We start from the raw sequence: 18,616 nt of genomic DNA on the forward strand, positions 1-18,616 counted from the left end.
AATAATAAAATTTAAAATTATGGTCGCCTTTAGCCGACCTTTGCTTGGAACCTTGGCTTTTCGGGGAATTCTTGAGATAGGTTAATTGGTTATTATGAAGCACTGCCGTCACCAGAAATGTTCTCAGAATCCATTTAGGCGAAACACACAATAATTGGATTTTTCAAGCAAAATGTTAAGTACAAAATATAAAAATCTACCAGTTCGGGGATCCTTGGTCCGACAGCTGACTACATCGATGTAGTGAAGGAAATTTTGGAAATTGGTGATTATTGACAAAAGAATTCCCATTCATTTCAAGCTAAATTCAATTGTTCTGCTAATTTCTTTGGAATATATATTTAAACTAGAATGCCTTACTCGTGCGAATATTAATCGATCTTCATTAGAAGGCCCTGTTGATCTCCCCAGAAAGAGATCTACAGAAAATTCCAATTTTTTCTCGTGGGAAGACCTATTTATCTAAAATTTTTTTCTTGAGGAGATCTCTCATTTTGTTCAAGGGAAGGCATTTAATTAGATGGATCGTTTCATTGGTTGACTATTTCATATTCTCATAAACAGATACTTGAAGTTCGATCTTCCAAGATCTCCAATTAGTGCTCAGAGTTGAATATATTGAGGAAATACATGGGAAAACCCTTGTTCTTCTCTGAGTAGATATCTTGATCTTCTCATATGAAAATCGATACAAAATTTTCACATTGCAATCGTTCCTCTCCATCTTCTTAATATTCTTGAAGTTTGAAGCACGTATAGCTCTTTTCATGGATAGTTCTATTGATCTGTAATGGAAGAAATCCATTTATCTTTTCATGTGGCAATTGGTTGAAATATTCCTGATTTATATTGATCTGTCAATATATCTCATTATGAGAAGATCTATCGATATTTTCACGAGGATCTATCAATCATACTTCCGAGTATTTTAGGAAAACCATTTTTTTCTTATTTTTTCTCATATAAAAGTCAATTTCAAGAGAAAATTATCATAATGTTCCCACATGAGATGATAGACATACTTTTGTGATGAGAGACCTTAAATTGACTCATCTTTCCATGAAAGGATCAATCTTTTTAGAAAAAACAACAGATTTTCTCATACAAAGATTAATTTAATCGATCCTCAAAGAGACCGTAATTGGCTATTCATAAAAAGATCCATTCATCCTCATAGACTGATGAGTCCATCCGCAAATATGAAGATCGATCAATTTTCTCATAGATAAACTAGAGATTTCCACGATTTTCTTCTAGAAAAGAAGATAAATATCTTTTCACCAGAACTTCTAATTTTATATTATTATGAAGGATGGATCGATCTTCTTTAGAAAAGTTCCGTCAATTTCTTGAAGAATTGATCAGCGATCTTCTCATAAGTAAATCTAACAGTTTTCTCAGTGTGTGTGAGAGAGGGGGACAGAGTATTCTTCTAGGTAATTCATAGATTTCACCAAGAATAAATCATGGTCGGTGTTCTCATAAGAAGATCTATGAGTTCTCAAAGAGATACGGATATATTGGTCTCCACTCGAGGAAATCTCTTGTTCTTCTTCGAGAAAATTTATCGATCTTTTTTTTGGTGATGAACTCAATTAAAAAATGTCCTGTGAGGATCGAAAAAAATGCAAAAAACATATTTTTTTCCTTTGAGAATCGATAGATCCTTTCATGCGGAGATGAGACTATTTGAGGTCTCTCATAAAAAAGGCATGTCGTTCTCCTCTAGTGGAGAAATTTTCTTTGTTTTCTCTTGAATATTGACCTTTAGAGAAGAAGGAAAAGGATAAACTCTATTGTGATCCTGCGAGGATCGATCGATACTTTTATGAGGAGATGAGTCGATACAGGGCATCTACAAGTAAATTTATTGATATTTTCATGTGGGGATCGAACCACTGATCTTTTTATGTGAAAATCTGTTAGTTTTTCTGACATTCTTTTATTTGGGGGATGAGTCGATTTTATAGTCTCTCATAAAAAAGAGATTTCGTTCTTCTCCACTGAAGTATTTTCAATAGTTTTCTATTGAAGATTGTCCTTTGGAGGGAAAAGAAAAGGAGAAATTCTGTTTTTTTTTTGCGAGGATCGATCGATTCTTTCATGAGGATATGAATAGATTTTGGGTCTCTGTGAGTAACCTTATTGTTCTCTTCGTGTCGTTCTTCTCGCGTGGAGAATTTTTCATAGTTTTCTCTTGAGGATTCGCCTTGAGAAAAAAAGAATCTCTGTTTTTTTCTTGAAAGCATCGATTGATCCTTTCATAAAGATATGAGTAGATTTAGAGTCTCTTTAAGTAAACATGTTGTGTTTCTCATGTGGGGATCGATACACTGACCTTTTTTGGGAGAACATCTGTTTATTTTCTGCAATCCTTCCATGAGGTGATGGGTCGCTTAGGGTCTCCCATTAAATAGTATGTCGATCTTCAGGAGTTGGGTTTTTTTATAGTTTTCTCTTTAAGATTATTCTTCGCCTCAGCAGATTCTCATGACAATATCTATCGTTCTTCTCAGAAGGAGATCAATCTATATTCTAGTGGGCAGAACCTGCTGATTTTTCGTGAAGTCAAGTTTTTTCAAAATCTATTGATGAGAAAATCTGTAAATTCTCCTGTGAGCATCTATCGATCTTCGCAGGGGGGAATTTATTCATTTTCTCATTAGAATATCTGTTGTTCATCGCTGAGAACGTTCTCTCGATCTTCTCAATTAGATATCTATTGATCATTCTATTAGAACACCTATCAATTTATGTTATAAACTTCCTTCTAGACCTATCGATCTCCTCCTAAAAAGATTCGTAGATTTTCTGCTGAAGAACATATCAGGCCTTTTAATAAAGCGATCTATTGGTCTTCTCATACGGCAAACAATTTTTCTTCTCATGAGGAGATCCATTGATCTTTCATTGGATCTTTTGCTAATATTTTCTGCTAATTTTCTTCCGATTATCTATCTTCTTTTTATGAAGAGATCTGTTCCTTTTTTAAGAGAAAATCTTTAAATTCTGTTTTGAGAATCAATAGTTCTTCCCACGAGGAGATTGCTCCATTTTCTTGCGAATATATCTGCTAATTTTCTCAGAATACCATATATCGAATATATGTGAATAGCCTCTCCTGATTTTGTTTCTTTGGAATGAATTCATCTATTTTTTAACGAATTGATATGTAGGTAGGCAAGATCTATTGGTCTTTCCAGGAAACAAAATATCATTTTTTTTTAAAAGTTGATCGGTTAGTTCATGAATCTATGAAAATCTCCAGAGAAGAAAAAATCTATCTATGATTTTTAATAAGAATTTCAGCTGATCTTCCTCTGAGAATGGATGGATCCTCCTTTCTAGATCCAATGATCTTCTCGTAATAAAATCCGTCGAAATTTTCATAAAGATCATCGATTGTTGTTCTCCTCCTTTACGAGAAAATCTTCCAAACTCATCATAAAAAAATCTGAATTCCTTCCTCCTTCCCATCCCCCAAAAAAGGCCACTGGTTCTCATTTTTCTGGAGGTTTAACAAACATTTTTGAGCAAACTCGAAGTACCGGGTCTCTTACGATAGATTTCTTCTTAAATTATGACTTCTTAAACACAAATAACAATTTCATCTTAAAGAGAAAATGGGAGAGCGAGCGCGAGAGAGAGAGAGAGAGGGGACAATTAAAAACATATTACAAAAGAGGATAAACTCCATAATCGATCGATGATTCCATACGGCCATCACTTGTTATCTTTAGTATCTTCAAAATGTTATGATTTTTGCTCGGCACTTGGTGGCACAGCAGGTGAAGCAGCATCTTCGGGTTCATCGATTTCCATTAGACTCAGATTCGCCGTCGCCGCCGACGTTGGATCATTACTCTGAGAGGCCATCAATAGATTACGCGATTGCATTTGAAAATATCTAAAGAGAATGTTTGAGTATCAGTAATGTACACCACCGGCTGTGGCCGAATTCGGATTGGAGTTCGGATTTGGATTGGTCCCCGTATCGCCTAGCCATGAGTCCGGGCTGGGTGGGAAATCGGGAAAACCTTGCTCGGGACTGGAGTCATTGCTCAGGTCCGAGACAGCACTGCCGGCATGTAAGCGGGATTGCGACTTGGAGCCATGTAGATTCGATGCGGAATTGTGATCTGTAATTTAAAGGGAAAAGAGATTTTTAGAAAGAGATTTCATTATTTTTAGGTCTAGGCATCTCACCTATATTCGTATAGACAATATTGTCGGGATATGAACCAAAGGAGTGATTTTGCCCCACTGGAGGGGGCGAGCGACTAGATGGATACTGTGAAGGACTTGAACTACCGTGCAGATAGGAGCCACGCAGCGAATGTGGTGAGGCTCCCTCATCTAAACCCAAATTGACGGTACTATAGCTGTCATTGCTGAGGTCTGTGAAAATAAAATGGGATTAGTTCCGGATCTTGAATCTTGGCTGCCTAGGACTTACCATGATGACTGAAACTATCATAATCGACTTTAAGATCATCTTTGTCTAGGAATTTCTCGGTTCTGGGGGAACAACTGCCCTTCATTGAGCGGAAATATTGACTCCATCTTGTTCGGCCAGCATCCTTTTTCAGACGTTTCTCTTTCGCTCTTCTGTAAGGGGAGACAAAAAAGGGAGAACAAAGAAAAACGGTTATTAATTATTGTTATTAAAATGAAGGGACGGAATGAAATGGAATTGAAATGAAAGGGCTTGTAAGCTGTGTGGCAGGAATGTATGGAAATGAAAATTAAAATATATATATAAATAATAAATAATGGAACGGAATGGAATGAAATGGTACAAGTGAAACGGAACTCAATGATATGGAATGAGACAGACTGGGGTTGAAAGATGTGGGACAATGTTTAAAGGAACATAAAGATATCTAATGAAACGGAATGAATGTGGAACATTCATGGTGGATCGAAATGAATGTGGAACAAGTAGAATGAAAAGAAATGAAGTGGAATGGAACAGAACAGAACAGAATGACAAGGAATAGGATGAAATAACGTGATATTTACGAAATAATCGGAAGCGAAATGTAATATTAGGCAATAAAAGGATTGATGTGGAATGAAACGGAATGGAACTGAGTGATGAGGGATGAAGGGGAGTGCTGTAGACAGATAACGGTTGAGCGGAATGCAACGCATATATATTAAATGAAGTTGAATGAAGGGGAATATCACGAAATGAAGTGAAATGAAACGAAATGAAGTCAAATACAAAGAAATGAAGGGTAATGGAACGGTGAAAGGTAATGAAAGGGTATGGCATGGAATTATGTGTGTGGTATGGATAAAATTATGAGAAAGGCAACGTAATGATATGGAATAAAGCGATATGATTTGGAATTGAACGGAATTATGTGGAATGAAACGGAATAATGTGGAATGAAACGGAATGATGATGTGTGGAACGGGAAGCAATGGAATGAAACGAAAATTATTTAAAAATACAAACATATAGAATAAAATACCATAAATGGAATGTTGAGAAAAGGAACGTGGAGAAAAGGAACGGAATGGAATGGATGAAATTAAACAAAACTGGATTGGTACAAAACTGGATTGGTACTCGGGATGACTTGGAATTGAGCGGAATGATGTGGAATGGAACGGTTTTGAACGAGAAGCAATGGAATGAAATGGAGAAAATTTTAAAAAAACAAATATTTGGAATAATATAAATTAACTGCAATGTTGTGGAACGAAACGTGAAGATATGGAATCGAATATTGGATTGGTACAAAATGGAATGAAACGTTTAGAATTTATAAAAAAAAACTAAAATAAAACGAGGGGTAATAAAATGGTACGAAATTATGAAATGAAGTGAAAAATAATGGACTGGTTTAATAAAAACAAGGAACAATGGAAATGAAACAACATTTGTAAGAAGGAAAATCTTCAAAAAAACAAAAAAAAAAAAAAAAAAATCTGAGAAAATGAGGACAACGAAAAATCGTTTTTACAAAGCTTCAAATAACTTTCATTTTAAAGCTATAGAAGTGAGGACAAGGGTACGAAATGGAATGAAACAAATGTTGAAAGGATAAAGAGAATGAATTATTAATGCTCAAAACGTATTAAAATTGATTGCTAACATGTTTGAAGATTGAATTGATGCGATTTTGGACTTTGGAACGACATGGAATGAAACATTTGAAACAGGGTGTTTAAATGAAATTTTCTTGAGTATAACGACACATCATGATGTACTGAATGTTAGATTTACAAAAACAAAATTGAAAACATTCAGTAGCTACAGAATGCGGAACGGGGGTATTAAATGGCATGAAACAACAAGAAAATAGGTATATGAATGACAAAATCAATGCATGGCAAGGTCTGTAATGACCTCAGATTGATTTTTAGGGGATTTGGGCACTCAAAGGTTAAACTTTTGGACCTAGGAACGATATGGAATGAAACACTTTTTTTGGAAACAGAGCGAGATGTTTAATTAAATGACAGATGAAATTATGTGAAAAATAAGCCGATTAGTGAATAAACGCACGACATAACATGAAACGATGGAAGTGTTCCATTTCCATAATTTTTATTAGGGAAGAGATGGAAAAACACATTTTTTTTGAAATCAATTGTTTAAATAAAATTTTCTTGAGTATAGCGACACATGATGATGCACTGAATGTTGGAATTTGCAAAAACCTAATTGAAAACAAACAATAGCTACAGATTGGTGAACGGGGTATGGAATGGCATGAAACAAAAAGGAAATAGGCATATGAATGGCAAAATCAGTGGATGTCATAGTCTGAAACGACCTCAGGTGGATTGTTAAGAGATTTAACCATTTCAAGATTAAATATTTGGACATAGGAACGATATGGAATGAAACACCCTATTTAGAAACAGAGCGAACAGACCTCAGGTTGATTGTTAAGAGATTTACCCATTTAAAGATTAAATTTTTAGACCTAGGAACGATATGGAACGAAACACTTTTTTTTGGAAACAGAGCGAAATGATGTTTAATTGAATAACAGATGACATGATGTGAAAAATTAGACGATTAGTGAATAAACGCGCGGCATAACATGAAACGATGGAAGTGTTCCATTTCCATAATTTTTTATTAGAAAAAAACTGCCAAGAGCATAAAATGGAACGTCAAGACTTAGGAACGGGATGGAATAAAATACCTTTTTTGAAATCAATTGTTTAAATGAAATTTTCTTGAGTATAACGACACACAATGATGCACTTAATGTTAGATTTATAAAAACATAATTGAAAACTGCATTCAATAGCTACAGAACGCGGAAAGGGGGAATGGAATGGCATGAAACAACAAGGAAATAGGCATATGAATGGCAAAATCAGTGCATGTCATAGTCTGAAGCGACCTCAGATTGATTTTTAGGAGATTTGGGCACTCAAAGATTAAATTTTTGGACCTAGGAACGATATGGAATGAAACACCCTATCTAGAAACAGAGCGAACAGACCTCAGGTGGATTGTTAAGAGATTTAACTATTTAAAGATTAAATATTTGGACATATGAACGATATGGAATGAAACACTTTTTTATGGAAACAGAGCGAAATGCAATAGAGAAATGATGTTTAATTAAATGACAGATGGAGTTATGTGAAAAATAAGACGATTAGTGAATAAATGCACGGCATAACATGAAACAATGGAAGTGTTCCATTTCCATAATTTTTTATTAGAAAAAAATTGCCAAGACCATAAAATGGAACGCCAAGACTTAGCAACAAGATGGAATAAAACACCTTTTTTGAAATCAATTGTTTAAATTAAATTTTCTTGAGTATAACGACACATGATGATGCACTGAATGTTAGATTAAAAAAAAAAAAAACATAACAGATTGGTGAACGGGGGTATGGAATGGCATGAAACAACAAGAAAATAGGCATTTGAATGACAAAATCAATGCATGGCAAGTTTTGTAATGACCTCAGATTGATTTTTAGGAGATTTAACCATTTAAGGATTAAATATTTGGACATAGGAACGATATGGAATGAAACACTCTATCTAGAAACAGAGCGAACAGACCTCATGTTTATTGTTAAGAGATTTACCCATTTATAGATTAAATATTTGGACCTAGGAACGATATGGAATGAAACACTTTTTTGGAAACAGAGCGAGATGTAATAGAGAAATGATGTTTAATTAAATGACAGATGAAATTATGTGAAAAATAAGACGATTAGTGAATAAACGCACGGCTTAACATGAAACGATGAAAGTGTTCCATTTCCATAATTTTTTATTAGGAAAAAAGCCAAGACAACGCCAAGACTTAGGAACGCGATGGAATAAAACACTTTTTTTGAAATCAATTGTTTAAATGAAATTTTCTTGAGTATAGCGACACATGATGATGCACTGAATGTTAGATTAAAAAAAACATAACAGATTGGTGAACGGGGGTATGAAATGCCATGAAACAACAAGAAAATAGGTATATGAATGGCAAAATCAGTGCATGTCATAGTCTGAAACGACCTCAGGTGGATTGTTAAGAGATTTAACAATTTAAAAATTAAATATTTGGAACGATATGGAATGAAACACCTTTTTTGGAAACAGAGGGAAATGCAATAGAGAAACGATGTTTAATTGAATAACAGATGATATGATGTGGAAAATAAGGCGATTATTTGATAAACGCACGGCATAACATGAAACGATGGAAATGGAACACACAATTTTTCATTAGAAAAAAATGCCAAGACCATAAAATGCAGTGAAAATGAATGAAAGAAATAAGCGTTTTGAAAAATTTAATGAAAATTATATTCAAGAAATGCAGTCGGAGGGGCGAAACGGAATGAAACATAAAAAGAAAGTGTAAAATTGAGGCATTGGCATTTTTAGAAAAAAATTAAATGAATCCCACAGAGGTTTGTGAATTGAATGTTTAAGATTTTCGAGGAATGACAGGGAATGAAACACTGTTTTTATGTAGAGCCATACGGAATGTGAAAATTATGTTATAACGGTATATGCTGACATTTAAAATATAACTATGAGGTTTGCAGACTCAAATGGTTAGGTTCTTAGACAGAGGAACGACATGGAATTGAAATAATTTTGTTAGCATGGCGAAATAATTTGATAACATGAACCGATTTTAAATGAATTCCACTAAGGTTTGTGAATTGAATGTTTCAAATTTTCGAGCAATGACAGGGAATGAAACACTGATTTTATGTAGAGCCAAACGGAATGTGAAAATTATGTTATAACGAATATGCTGACATTTAAAATGTACCTATGAGATTTGCAGACTTGAATGGTTAGGTTCTTAGACAGAGGAACGACATGGAATTGAAATAATTTTGTCAGCAGGGCGAAATAATTTGATAACATGAACAGAATTTAAATGAATTCCACGAAGGTTTGTGGATTGAATGTTTAAAATTTTCGAGGAATGACAGGGAATGAAACACTGATTTTAAGTAGTACCAAACGGAATGTGAAAATTAAGTTATAACGAAATATGCTGACTTTTGCAATGTAACTATGAGTTTTGCAGCTTTGAATGGTTAAGTTTTTAGACAGAGGAACGACATGGAATTGAAATCATTTTGTCAGCAGGGCGAAATAATTTGATAATATGAAGTTTAGTTAATGAAATATTAAGTTTGCTTGATTAGAACATCGTAAAGTTGAGGGGAACGAAATGGAATGGAACGAAACGACTGGAATGGAACGAAACAACTGGAATGGAACATATTTTTTTTATAAAAAATTCATTTCTGTGACTCATAAAGATTTTAATGATGGAATGAAATGAAGTTTATGGACGGGAAACAAGAGGAAAATGGTACGTAACAGATATTCCCCCATATATTACAACCTGTTATATTTAAAGGGTATATCACCAATTTTTAGAGTAGAAAAATATAGATTTTTGCCACTACGACCCCCTTGAAAAAAAAATCAAAATAACGCTCCTGACCAGGCTAGTGTTTCAACTACCACATGTGATAAGATTAGCAAACACTTCGATAGCTAAGTGACCATTGACTGTTTTTTTTTCGGTTTGCATGAGACAATGTTATCGCTTACTTGAGAAAATTCATTTTAAATGCTTGGTAAATGGAGGTGAATAATATTCTTCGACAAAAACAAAATATTTTTTTTGAAAATTATGCAATTATGTTTCTCAGAGATCTTACTTACCGATTTTGAAACCAGACTTGTACTACTCTCATATCTAGACCCGTATCCTGTGATAGCTGTTCACGCACGTGCCGCGCAGGTTTCGGACTGTTGTTGTAGGCGGTTTTGAGGGTTTCCAATTGTTTAGCGGTTATTGTGGTGCGAGGTCGTTTATTCGGCTGGTCACCATCTAAGGAGCCATCCAAATATAAACCTGAGAACGAAAAGAGCATCAAAGTTATATTTGTATTCAAAGTATTGCTTTTTTCGAGGAGTTGAAGATACTCACCTTTCGCCTTAGCCTCTTCATAGTCCCGCTTACACACTAGCTTACGATCTTCCATGAGGTAGAATTCATCGCCGGTATTGAGGGTGCGCGAACAGATCGTACAGAGGAAACACTGCAGGTGATAGACATTGTCTTGAGCGCGACGCACCACTTGCGTCGGCGGTATACCCATATCACAAGCGGAACATTTCGTTCCGTAACGCCTGTTAGAAGACCCAAACATTGGGAAAGGTACAAAGGGTGGTTATTATTAATTAAATTACTTTCAACAAGAGGCATATGTATGTAGGTAATGGCATGATATTTAAGGGGTATGTAAAAAGGGAGGTTCCATGGAGGGTCATAGTAGAAGGCGTTCTCTTGAGAATTTCCATTGGTGAAAAAATCAAAGGGTCCTTTATAAATCTTCTGGGAGGAAGACAAAAGCTTTTGAAATTGGGAAGACAAAAAAAAACTGCTGATAAGAAAATAAATAAGTTTTCGTAGAGGCCAATAAGGCTTCCAAATAAAAACCAATAGGTCTTTCCAAAAAAATGCCAGTGGGTAAAAAAAGTCTTTTCAAAGAAGTATCAGAAACGGTTCCCAAAGGACGATTCAACGAAAGATCAATAGGTCTTCCTACAGAAATAGGTTTTCTCGAAGGACGACCAAAAGTTCTTCTCAAAACGAAAAAAAATCTTCCGAACGGGAGACCAAAAAGTTTTTTTTTTTCAAAAAACGGTCAATAGGTCTTCCTAGAGAGCGACCTAAATGTCATTTCAAACTTCTTAAAGGTTGACCAAAAAGTCTTCTCAAAGGTCGGTAAAAAAAATCGTTCCAGAGGACGAGCAATAGGTCTTTTTAAAAGACGACCAAAAAGTCTGATCAAAAAATCGTTCAAAAAGTCTTTTGAAAGGATGGCCAATAGATTTTCCAAAGAACGTCCAAAACGTCTTCTTACACAATCAATAGGTCTCCCCAATGGACGGCCGAAAAGTGTTTTTTTAAAGGACTACGTAAAAAACTTCTCAAAGGCCGACCAAAATTTTTTTCAAAGACGACCAAAAAGATTTCCCAAAGCCGACCCATAGGATGATCGTAAATCTTCTCAGAGGACGACCAAAAAGTCCAAAGGACGACCAAAATCTTTTTAAAGAACGACCAAAAAGTTTTCCCAAAGCCCACCAAAAAGTCCAAAGTCCGACTCCAAACACGACCAAAAGTCTTCTCAAAGAAAGACCAAACATTTTTCCCAAAAGCAACCAAAAGGTCCAAAGGACGACCAAAAATCTTCTCAATGGACGACCAAAAAGTTTTCCCAAAGCCGACCAAAAATCCAAGTCCTACCCAAAGGACGACCGAAAAACTAAAGACCAAAGACCAAAAAGTATTCTCCAGACCAGAAAGTTTTCCCAAAGAATGACTCAAAAGTTTTCCCAAAAGAAGACCAAAAATCTTCCCAAAGGACGAACAAAAAGTCTTCCAAAAGGACGACCAAAAACTTTCGCAAAGGACGCCAGAAATTCTTCCCATTGAACGAGCAAAAAGTCTTCTCAAAGGACTACCAAAAGTGTTCTCAAACGACTACCAAAAGTCTTCCCAAAGGACGACCAAGAAGTTTTCCCAAAGACCAGACCAGAAGGTATTCTCCGTGCCAAAAAGTCTTACCAAAGAACGACCAAAATTTTTTCCAAAAGGACGACCAATAATTTTGCCAAAGATGAAGAAAAAGTTATCCTATAGGACGATCAAAAAGTCTTCTCAAAGGACTACCAAAAAGTCTTCCTAAAGGACCACCAGGAACCCTTCTCAATGGACCAGGAACCCTTTCCAGACCAAAAAGTCTTTCCAAAGGACGAACAAAAAGTCTTCCAAAAGGACCACCAACAATTTTTCCAAAGGACCACCACCAATTTTTTTTTTGGGTTTTGGGGTAACCCAAAGGACTCAAAGGACCACCAAAATGTCTTTCCAAAGGACCACCGAAAACCACCAAAAGGTCTTTTCAAAGGACGACCAAAAAGTTTTCCCAAAGACCAGACCAGAAGGTATTCTCCAGACCAAAAAGTCTAGCCAAAGGACGAACAAAAATCTTTCCAAAGGACGAAGAAAATTTTTCCAAAGGACCACCAAAAATTTTTCCAAAAAGAGGAAAAAGTTATCTCAAAGGACGATCAAAAAGTCTTCTCAAAGGACTACCAAAAAGACTTCCTAAAGGACCACCAGGAACCCTTCTCAATGGACGACCAATAGGTCTTCTTAAAGGATGACCAAAAAGTTTTCCCAAAGACTAGACCAGAAGATATTCTCCAGACCAAAAAGTCCTGCCAAAGGACGACCAAAAAGTTTTCCAAAAGGACGACCAACAATTTTTCCAAGAACCACCAAAAATTTTCTCAAAAAGAAGAACAATTTACACGAAAGGACAATCAAAAAGTCTTCTCAAAGGACTACCAAAAGTCTTCTCAAAGTACGACCAATAGGTCTATTCAAAGGATGACCAAAAAATCTTCCCAAAAAAGACCAAAAAGGCTTTCCAAGGGCCGAACAAAACGTCTGCTCAAGAGACGACCAAGAACCCTTCTCAAAAGTCGACAAATAGGTTTTCCCAAAGAATGACCACTAGGTCCTCTCAAAGGATAACCAGAAAGTTTCCGAAAAGACGACCAAAATTTTCCCCAAATGACCAATAGGTTTCCTCAAGAAAACCAAAAGGTCTTCTCAAAAGCGACCAAAATCTTCTGAAAGGATGACCAACAAATTTTCGCAAAGGACGACCAATAGGTCTTCTCGAAGAGGACCAAAAAGTCTTCCCAATGGATGGCCCAAAACTCTTCTCAGAGGACGATCAAAAATCCTATCAACAGGAGATCCGAAGTTCGTCTTTAGGAAAATAGAGTGGTCTTCTTAAGGAGAGATCATCAGATCGAGAAAGAGAGATTAATATGTCTTCTAATAGAAAAGCCTATAAGTCTTTTGGAAGATTAATGGGTTAATAACAACACCAAAGACTTCCCAAAAAGAACTCCAATAGGTCTCCTCTAGGACTTCTTATAGAAGTCCGAATATACATATTCAAACACACACAACAAACCCTCATAAAGAGAGAGATAGGGAGAGAAAGGAAAAAGTCTTCTAATGGATGGTCTTCTAAAGGGGAGATCCATATGCCCTTTTATTGGAACATCAAAAGGCCTGCCAATAGAAACTCCAATAAATCTACTCTTGGACTTTACATAGGAGTCCAAAAGTACATTCTTACACTCTCGTCCACAAATATACTCTCGCAAAAGAAAGTTTGTTCGCTTTTCCTATTTGAAGTCCGGTACATAAAATTTTCTCTAATAGAATATCTCTAGGACATTTAAAGGAGACCAATTGGATATTCTTGGAACACCTTTGAGCACATGATGTGGTATATCTTCTCCGACACCCTGCGTAGGTCTTCTCTAGGAATTCCTATCTCCAAAGTCCAAATTATCCAATTAAAGGACACCCAAATAGTCCCCCACAAAGAAAGGTATTCTCTCCTTCTTATTAAAATCCAGTTTCTCAATAACCCACCTCTTTTTAAAAATTGCAAAACATTTACCGAAATTTACTTACTTAAAAAAATCCTCCTTGCAAAACAGCTGGCCATTGCGGGCGAAACATTTATCATTCAGCTGGGCATGACACTCGCTGCACTGCAAACACTTGGCATGCCACGTCCGTTCCAGCACCTTTAAACGAATCGATCCAGTATCAGTTCATGACAGCCTCCACATTTGGGTATTGTTGCTGTAAATAAATGATGAAGAAAAGACAAAAAAAATGAAAGAAAGAAAGGAAAAATGAAAGAATGTAACACGGCAAGACATAAAATAGGCAGAAGACGTAGAAGAGGAGCAAAAAAAAAAAAAAAAATCGGGACAACAAGGAAGGAGCCATCATTCTCCCCAAGCTATTGATAAATGTCGAGGGTAGAGGTAAATACGCTTTAATCCTTAAAGTAAGAATCACTTAACAACAGAGATTCAAATAAAGGAATTACAAAACTCCCAGATCCTTTTCAAAAACCTATGTGTTTGTGTGTGTGTGTTTCTCTCTCTCTTTAATAATAAATGAGGTTATGTCCGCTTCCAAATAGCCAGCAAATAGATTTCCTAAACAAAAATGCAGAGAAAAAACATTCCTCTCCCTTCCATTTGAAATTATTTATTTATAAAGGATAACTGTTATCCTTTATAGTTTATTGAAATCCTTTTCGTTTTATTTGCCATAAAAATGCCATACATCATTAATCCTTTAACCTAATTTTTCCCCAATTCAACATTTTGCAATACGAAATATGTGGAGCAAAAACAACAACAATATGGTAAAGGATTTAAATGTGAGTGTCATAAATCCTTTGGAGTGTTCGGTACAATAAAAATTTGTACAGAGTATCGATTCGAAAAGCGGTAGAAAATTCCAGCAGCATTAGAAATTTGTTTTTGAAGTACCTCAGTTGCCCACAATTGGGCGCCATTTAAAATAAACTGGCGAAAATGGGCTTTACATTTTGGACCTGCTGACTGTTTCTTACTTTAATGGGGCTCTATTGAGTCGAAGTTCTAGAGATAAACAAAAATGTTAGAAATTATAGATTCCTTGTGACGTTTCCTGACTTTTTCCAAGAGACTTTTCAACATCGGACCTTATTAGATTGAAGATATTATCTTGTAATAAGCACCGTTTATATTTTATATTTATCACATTTTTTAGCTCACAATTTTAATAAAATAAATGTTAGTAACAAAAAAGAACATTCGAATTTTTTTTTTCTAATTTTGCTCTTAATTCACACTTTACGTTGGGCGCCACTTCAATGAAATCAACACCATAAACCTTGAGTCTTACTTATTTAGCTAATCAGTTTTGGTTGGATTTCCATTTAGTTCTAGAATAATTTTAACAAGTAAAAAAAGCTATAAGTTCGGTCGGCCGAACTTTTAATACCCTCCACCCATTTGGAACGAATTTGGAAATTTTCAAAAATAAAATCCTTAAAAATTCTATTGAAATTTTAAAAATACCGAATATAGCTGTTATATTGGAGTCTATACGATGTGGACCTACATAGGCATTGTTTGTCATAAGTCATACCATATTCAAATTTGAAACTTGAAATAAACGGTGAATAACGTAGCCAAAATCATCAAAATATCGCATATAGGGAGGTACCGTTATATCGGAGCTGTGCGAAGACCTGAACCAGCATAGACAAATTTCTGTCTTAGGCTGTAGCATCCATTACGAACTTCAAATACGACATCTCAAACAATTTCGGTGGGTATTGTACCTAAACTCGTCAAAATACCGAATATAGGGAGGTACTGGTATATGGGGCCTATACGAAGACCTTTGCCTGCATGGACAATTTTTTGTCTTAGACTGTAGTATCCATTACGAACTTCAAGTAACGAATTTGAAACAATTCCGGTGAAAAATGTCGCTAAAACCATCAAAATACCGAATATCGGGGAGTACGTTATATGGGGGCTATACGAAGATGTGGACCTGCACAGTACATTTTTTTGTTTTAGACTGTAGTATCCATTACAAACTTCAAGTAACGAATTTGCAACAATTCCTGTCAATAATGTCGCTAAAATCATCAAAATACCGAATATCGGGAGGTACCGCTATATGGGGGCTATACGAAGACGTGGATCTGCACAGACAATTTTCTGTCTTAGACTGTAGTATCCATTACGAACTTCAAGTACCGAATTTGAAACTATTCCCGTGAAAAATATCGGTAAAATCATCAAAATACCGAATATCGGGAGGTAACGTTATATGGGGGCTATGCGAAGACGTGGACCTGCACAGACAATTTCCTCTCTTAGACTTAAGTATCCATTACGAACTTCAAGTACCGAATTGAAACAATTCCTGTGAAAATATCGGTAAAATCATCAAAATACGAATATAAGGAGGTACTGGTATATGGGGCCTATACGAAGATCTTTGCCTGCATGGACAATTTCTTTCACAGACTGTAGTTCCCAATACGAACTCTAAATACGTAATTTGAAACAATTGCGATAAATAATGTCGCCAAAATCATCAAAATAACGCATATCGGGGAGAACGTTATATGAGGGCTATACGAAGACGTGGACCTGCACAGACGATTTTTTGTCATAGGCTGTAGTATTCATTTTAAACTTCAAATACCAAATTTAAAACAATTCCGGTGAAAAATATCGGTAAAATCATCAAAATAACGAATATCGGGAGGTACTGTTATATGGGGGCTATACGAAGACCTTTGCCTGCATGGACAATTTTTTGTCTTAGACTGTAGTATCCATTACGGACTTCATGTACCGAATTTGAAACAATTCCGATGAATAATGTCGCCAAAATCATCAAAATACCGAATATTGTAAGGTACAGTTATATGGGGGCTATAGGAAGTCGTGGACCTGCACAGAGAATGTTCTGTCATAGGCTGTAGTATTCATTTTAAACTTCAAATACCAAATTTGAAACAATTCGGTGAAAAATATCGGTAAAATCATCAAAATAACGAATATCGGGGAGAGTACCGTTATATGGGGGCTATACTAAAACATGGACCTACATGACCCATTTTCAATACCAAAAGTCCTGCAGACACAATATCCATTTGAGTAAAAATTATCAATCTACCTCAATTTGTTCGGAAGCTACAGTGATTTCCACAAACGGACAGACGGACGGACATCGCTAAATCGACATAGAATTTTATGCTGATCAGAAATATATATACTTTGTGGTGTCTAAATGTATATTCGAGGTGTTACAAACGGAATGACAAAACTTAATATACCCTCATACTATGGTGGAGGATATAAAAATCGGAGCCACTTTTCCTATGTCGGATTGTTTCTTGAGCACCTCTTTGTTACATTTCATGTTTAAGTGGCAACTTAATCAAATTTGGGTGGATTTCTGGAGATGTTTTAATGGTACATGTTGGGCGCCACTTAAATCAAAAGGACTCTAAAAAGTGTCTGTTTTGTTTTAATAGTTAACATAGATTGCAAGAAGGTCTTGATTTGTAAAATTTTACATTGGGCGCCATTTTGATACCACCTTTGGGTTGATTTCGTTTTAGGGTTTGCACAGTGAACATTTAACGTTGGGCGCCATTGAAGGAAATAATTATTCTAACAAAGAAATCTGTTTATCTCTTCTGGATTAATTTCTTGGTTAACAGAGGTTTGAAACAAAATTTTCTTTGTTCTCATTGCAGTTGGGATCTTTTAATGGTAAGGATGGCACATGTTCATATTTTACGATGAGCGCCACTTCTTCACTGAATTAAATGACATAATCGTAGTGTTTAATCTCGCCATTAAAGGAAATAACGATTACAACAAAGAAAGTCTGTTTTGATTATTTTCCTGGCATTATTTCGTTGGATAAATTGATTTGGAAGATTTCGAAAATTTTCAAATTTTCATTTTTTTCTTATTCAATATATTTTGAGAAGCTCCTCATTGTTTCAGATTTTACATTGCATGGCATTTCAATAAAATTGATTCCACAATCTAGTGTATTATGTCTTACATAATCATCTTTGAATTGGATTTCCTTAGTGGATATTCATAATACCGTTGGGCTCAGTTAAAGGCAAGAATGATCCAACAAAGGATGGCTTTCACGTTTACGTTAGGCGCCGCTTCAATAAATTTGATGCTAAAATCATAGCGTTTCGTTTTTTTATTTGCCCAACTAACTTCGATTTGGATTTCTTTAGACATTTTTCATAATAAACGTTGGGCGCCATTAAAGGCAATATGATTGTTCATGATTAATAAATGGCTACAAGGTATTTTGGGTTCATAACCATTGCCGTGGGAGGGGAATACTTCCAATATGACATTTTTGAAATCCTTAGGAATTATTAACAATTTTCCATTCCATTTTCATATTTTAATTGGGCGCCATTTTACAAAGAACTTTTTTAATTAAACAGACTTCGATGTTTTGTGGCCCATATTGGGTGTGTGATGTCTTATAACTTCGGTTTGCGTTGGTTGCCATTTCAGTAAAACTGGATTAACTGCCCAAAAATCGTTAAAGCTTCAATAAGTTTGATAACAGGATCACATGTGGGTCTGATTATTTTTATTACATATAATTTTTCTTAGTACATATTT

The 18,616-nt window shown here is 35.4% G+C and overlaps 1 protein-coding gene across 2 annotated transcripts in view; it reads right to left on the minus strand.

Annotated features, from left to right (window-relative positions):
• Nucleotides 1-979: 979 nt before the first annotated feature.
• LOC101900654 (LIM/homeobox protein Lhx4) overlaps nucleotides 980-18,616 on the minus strand; it is a 182,236-nt gene continuing 164,599 nt past the window's right edge. For both annotated transcript variants that reach the window (XM_059125223.1, XM_005179725.4), the window contains exons 3-7: nucleotides 10,461-10,663; nucleotides 10,193-10,385; nucleotides 4,457-4,608; nucleotides 4,207-4,398; nucleotides 980-4,139 (exon numbers count right to left, since the gene is read on the minus strand). In XM_059125223.1, coding sequence (XP_058981206.1) covers nucleotides 3,928-4,139; nucleotides 4,207-4,398; nucleotides 4,457-4,608; nucleotides 10,193-10,385; nucleotides 10,461-10,663 — 952 coding nt within the window. In that variant the 3' untranslated portion in view covers nucleotides 980-3,927. The remainder of the gene's footprint in view (nucleotides 4,140-4,206; nucleotides 4,399-4,456; nucleotides 4,609-10,192; nucleotides 10,386-10,460; nucleotides 10,664-18,616) is intronic.

This window comes from Musca domestica, unplaced genomic scaffold (genome assembly GCF_030504385.1).
Source record: "Musca domestica strain aabys unplaced genomic scaffold, Musca_domestica.polishedcontigs.V.1.1 32, whole genome shotgun sequence".
NCBI lineage: Eukaryota > Metazoa > Arthropoda > Insecta > Diptera > Muscidae > Musca > Musca domestica.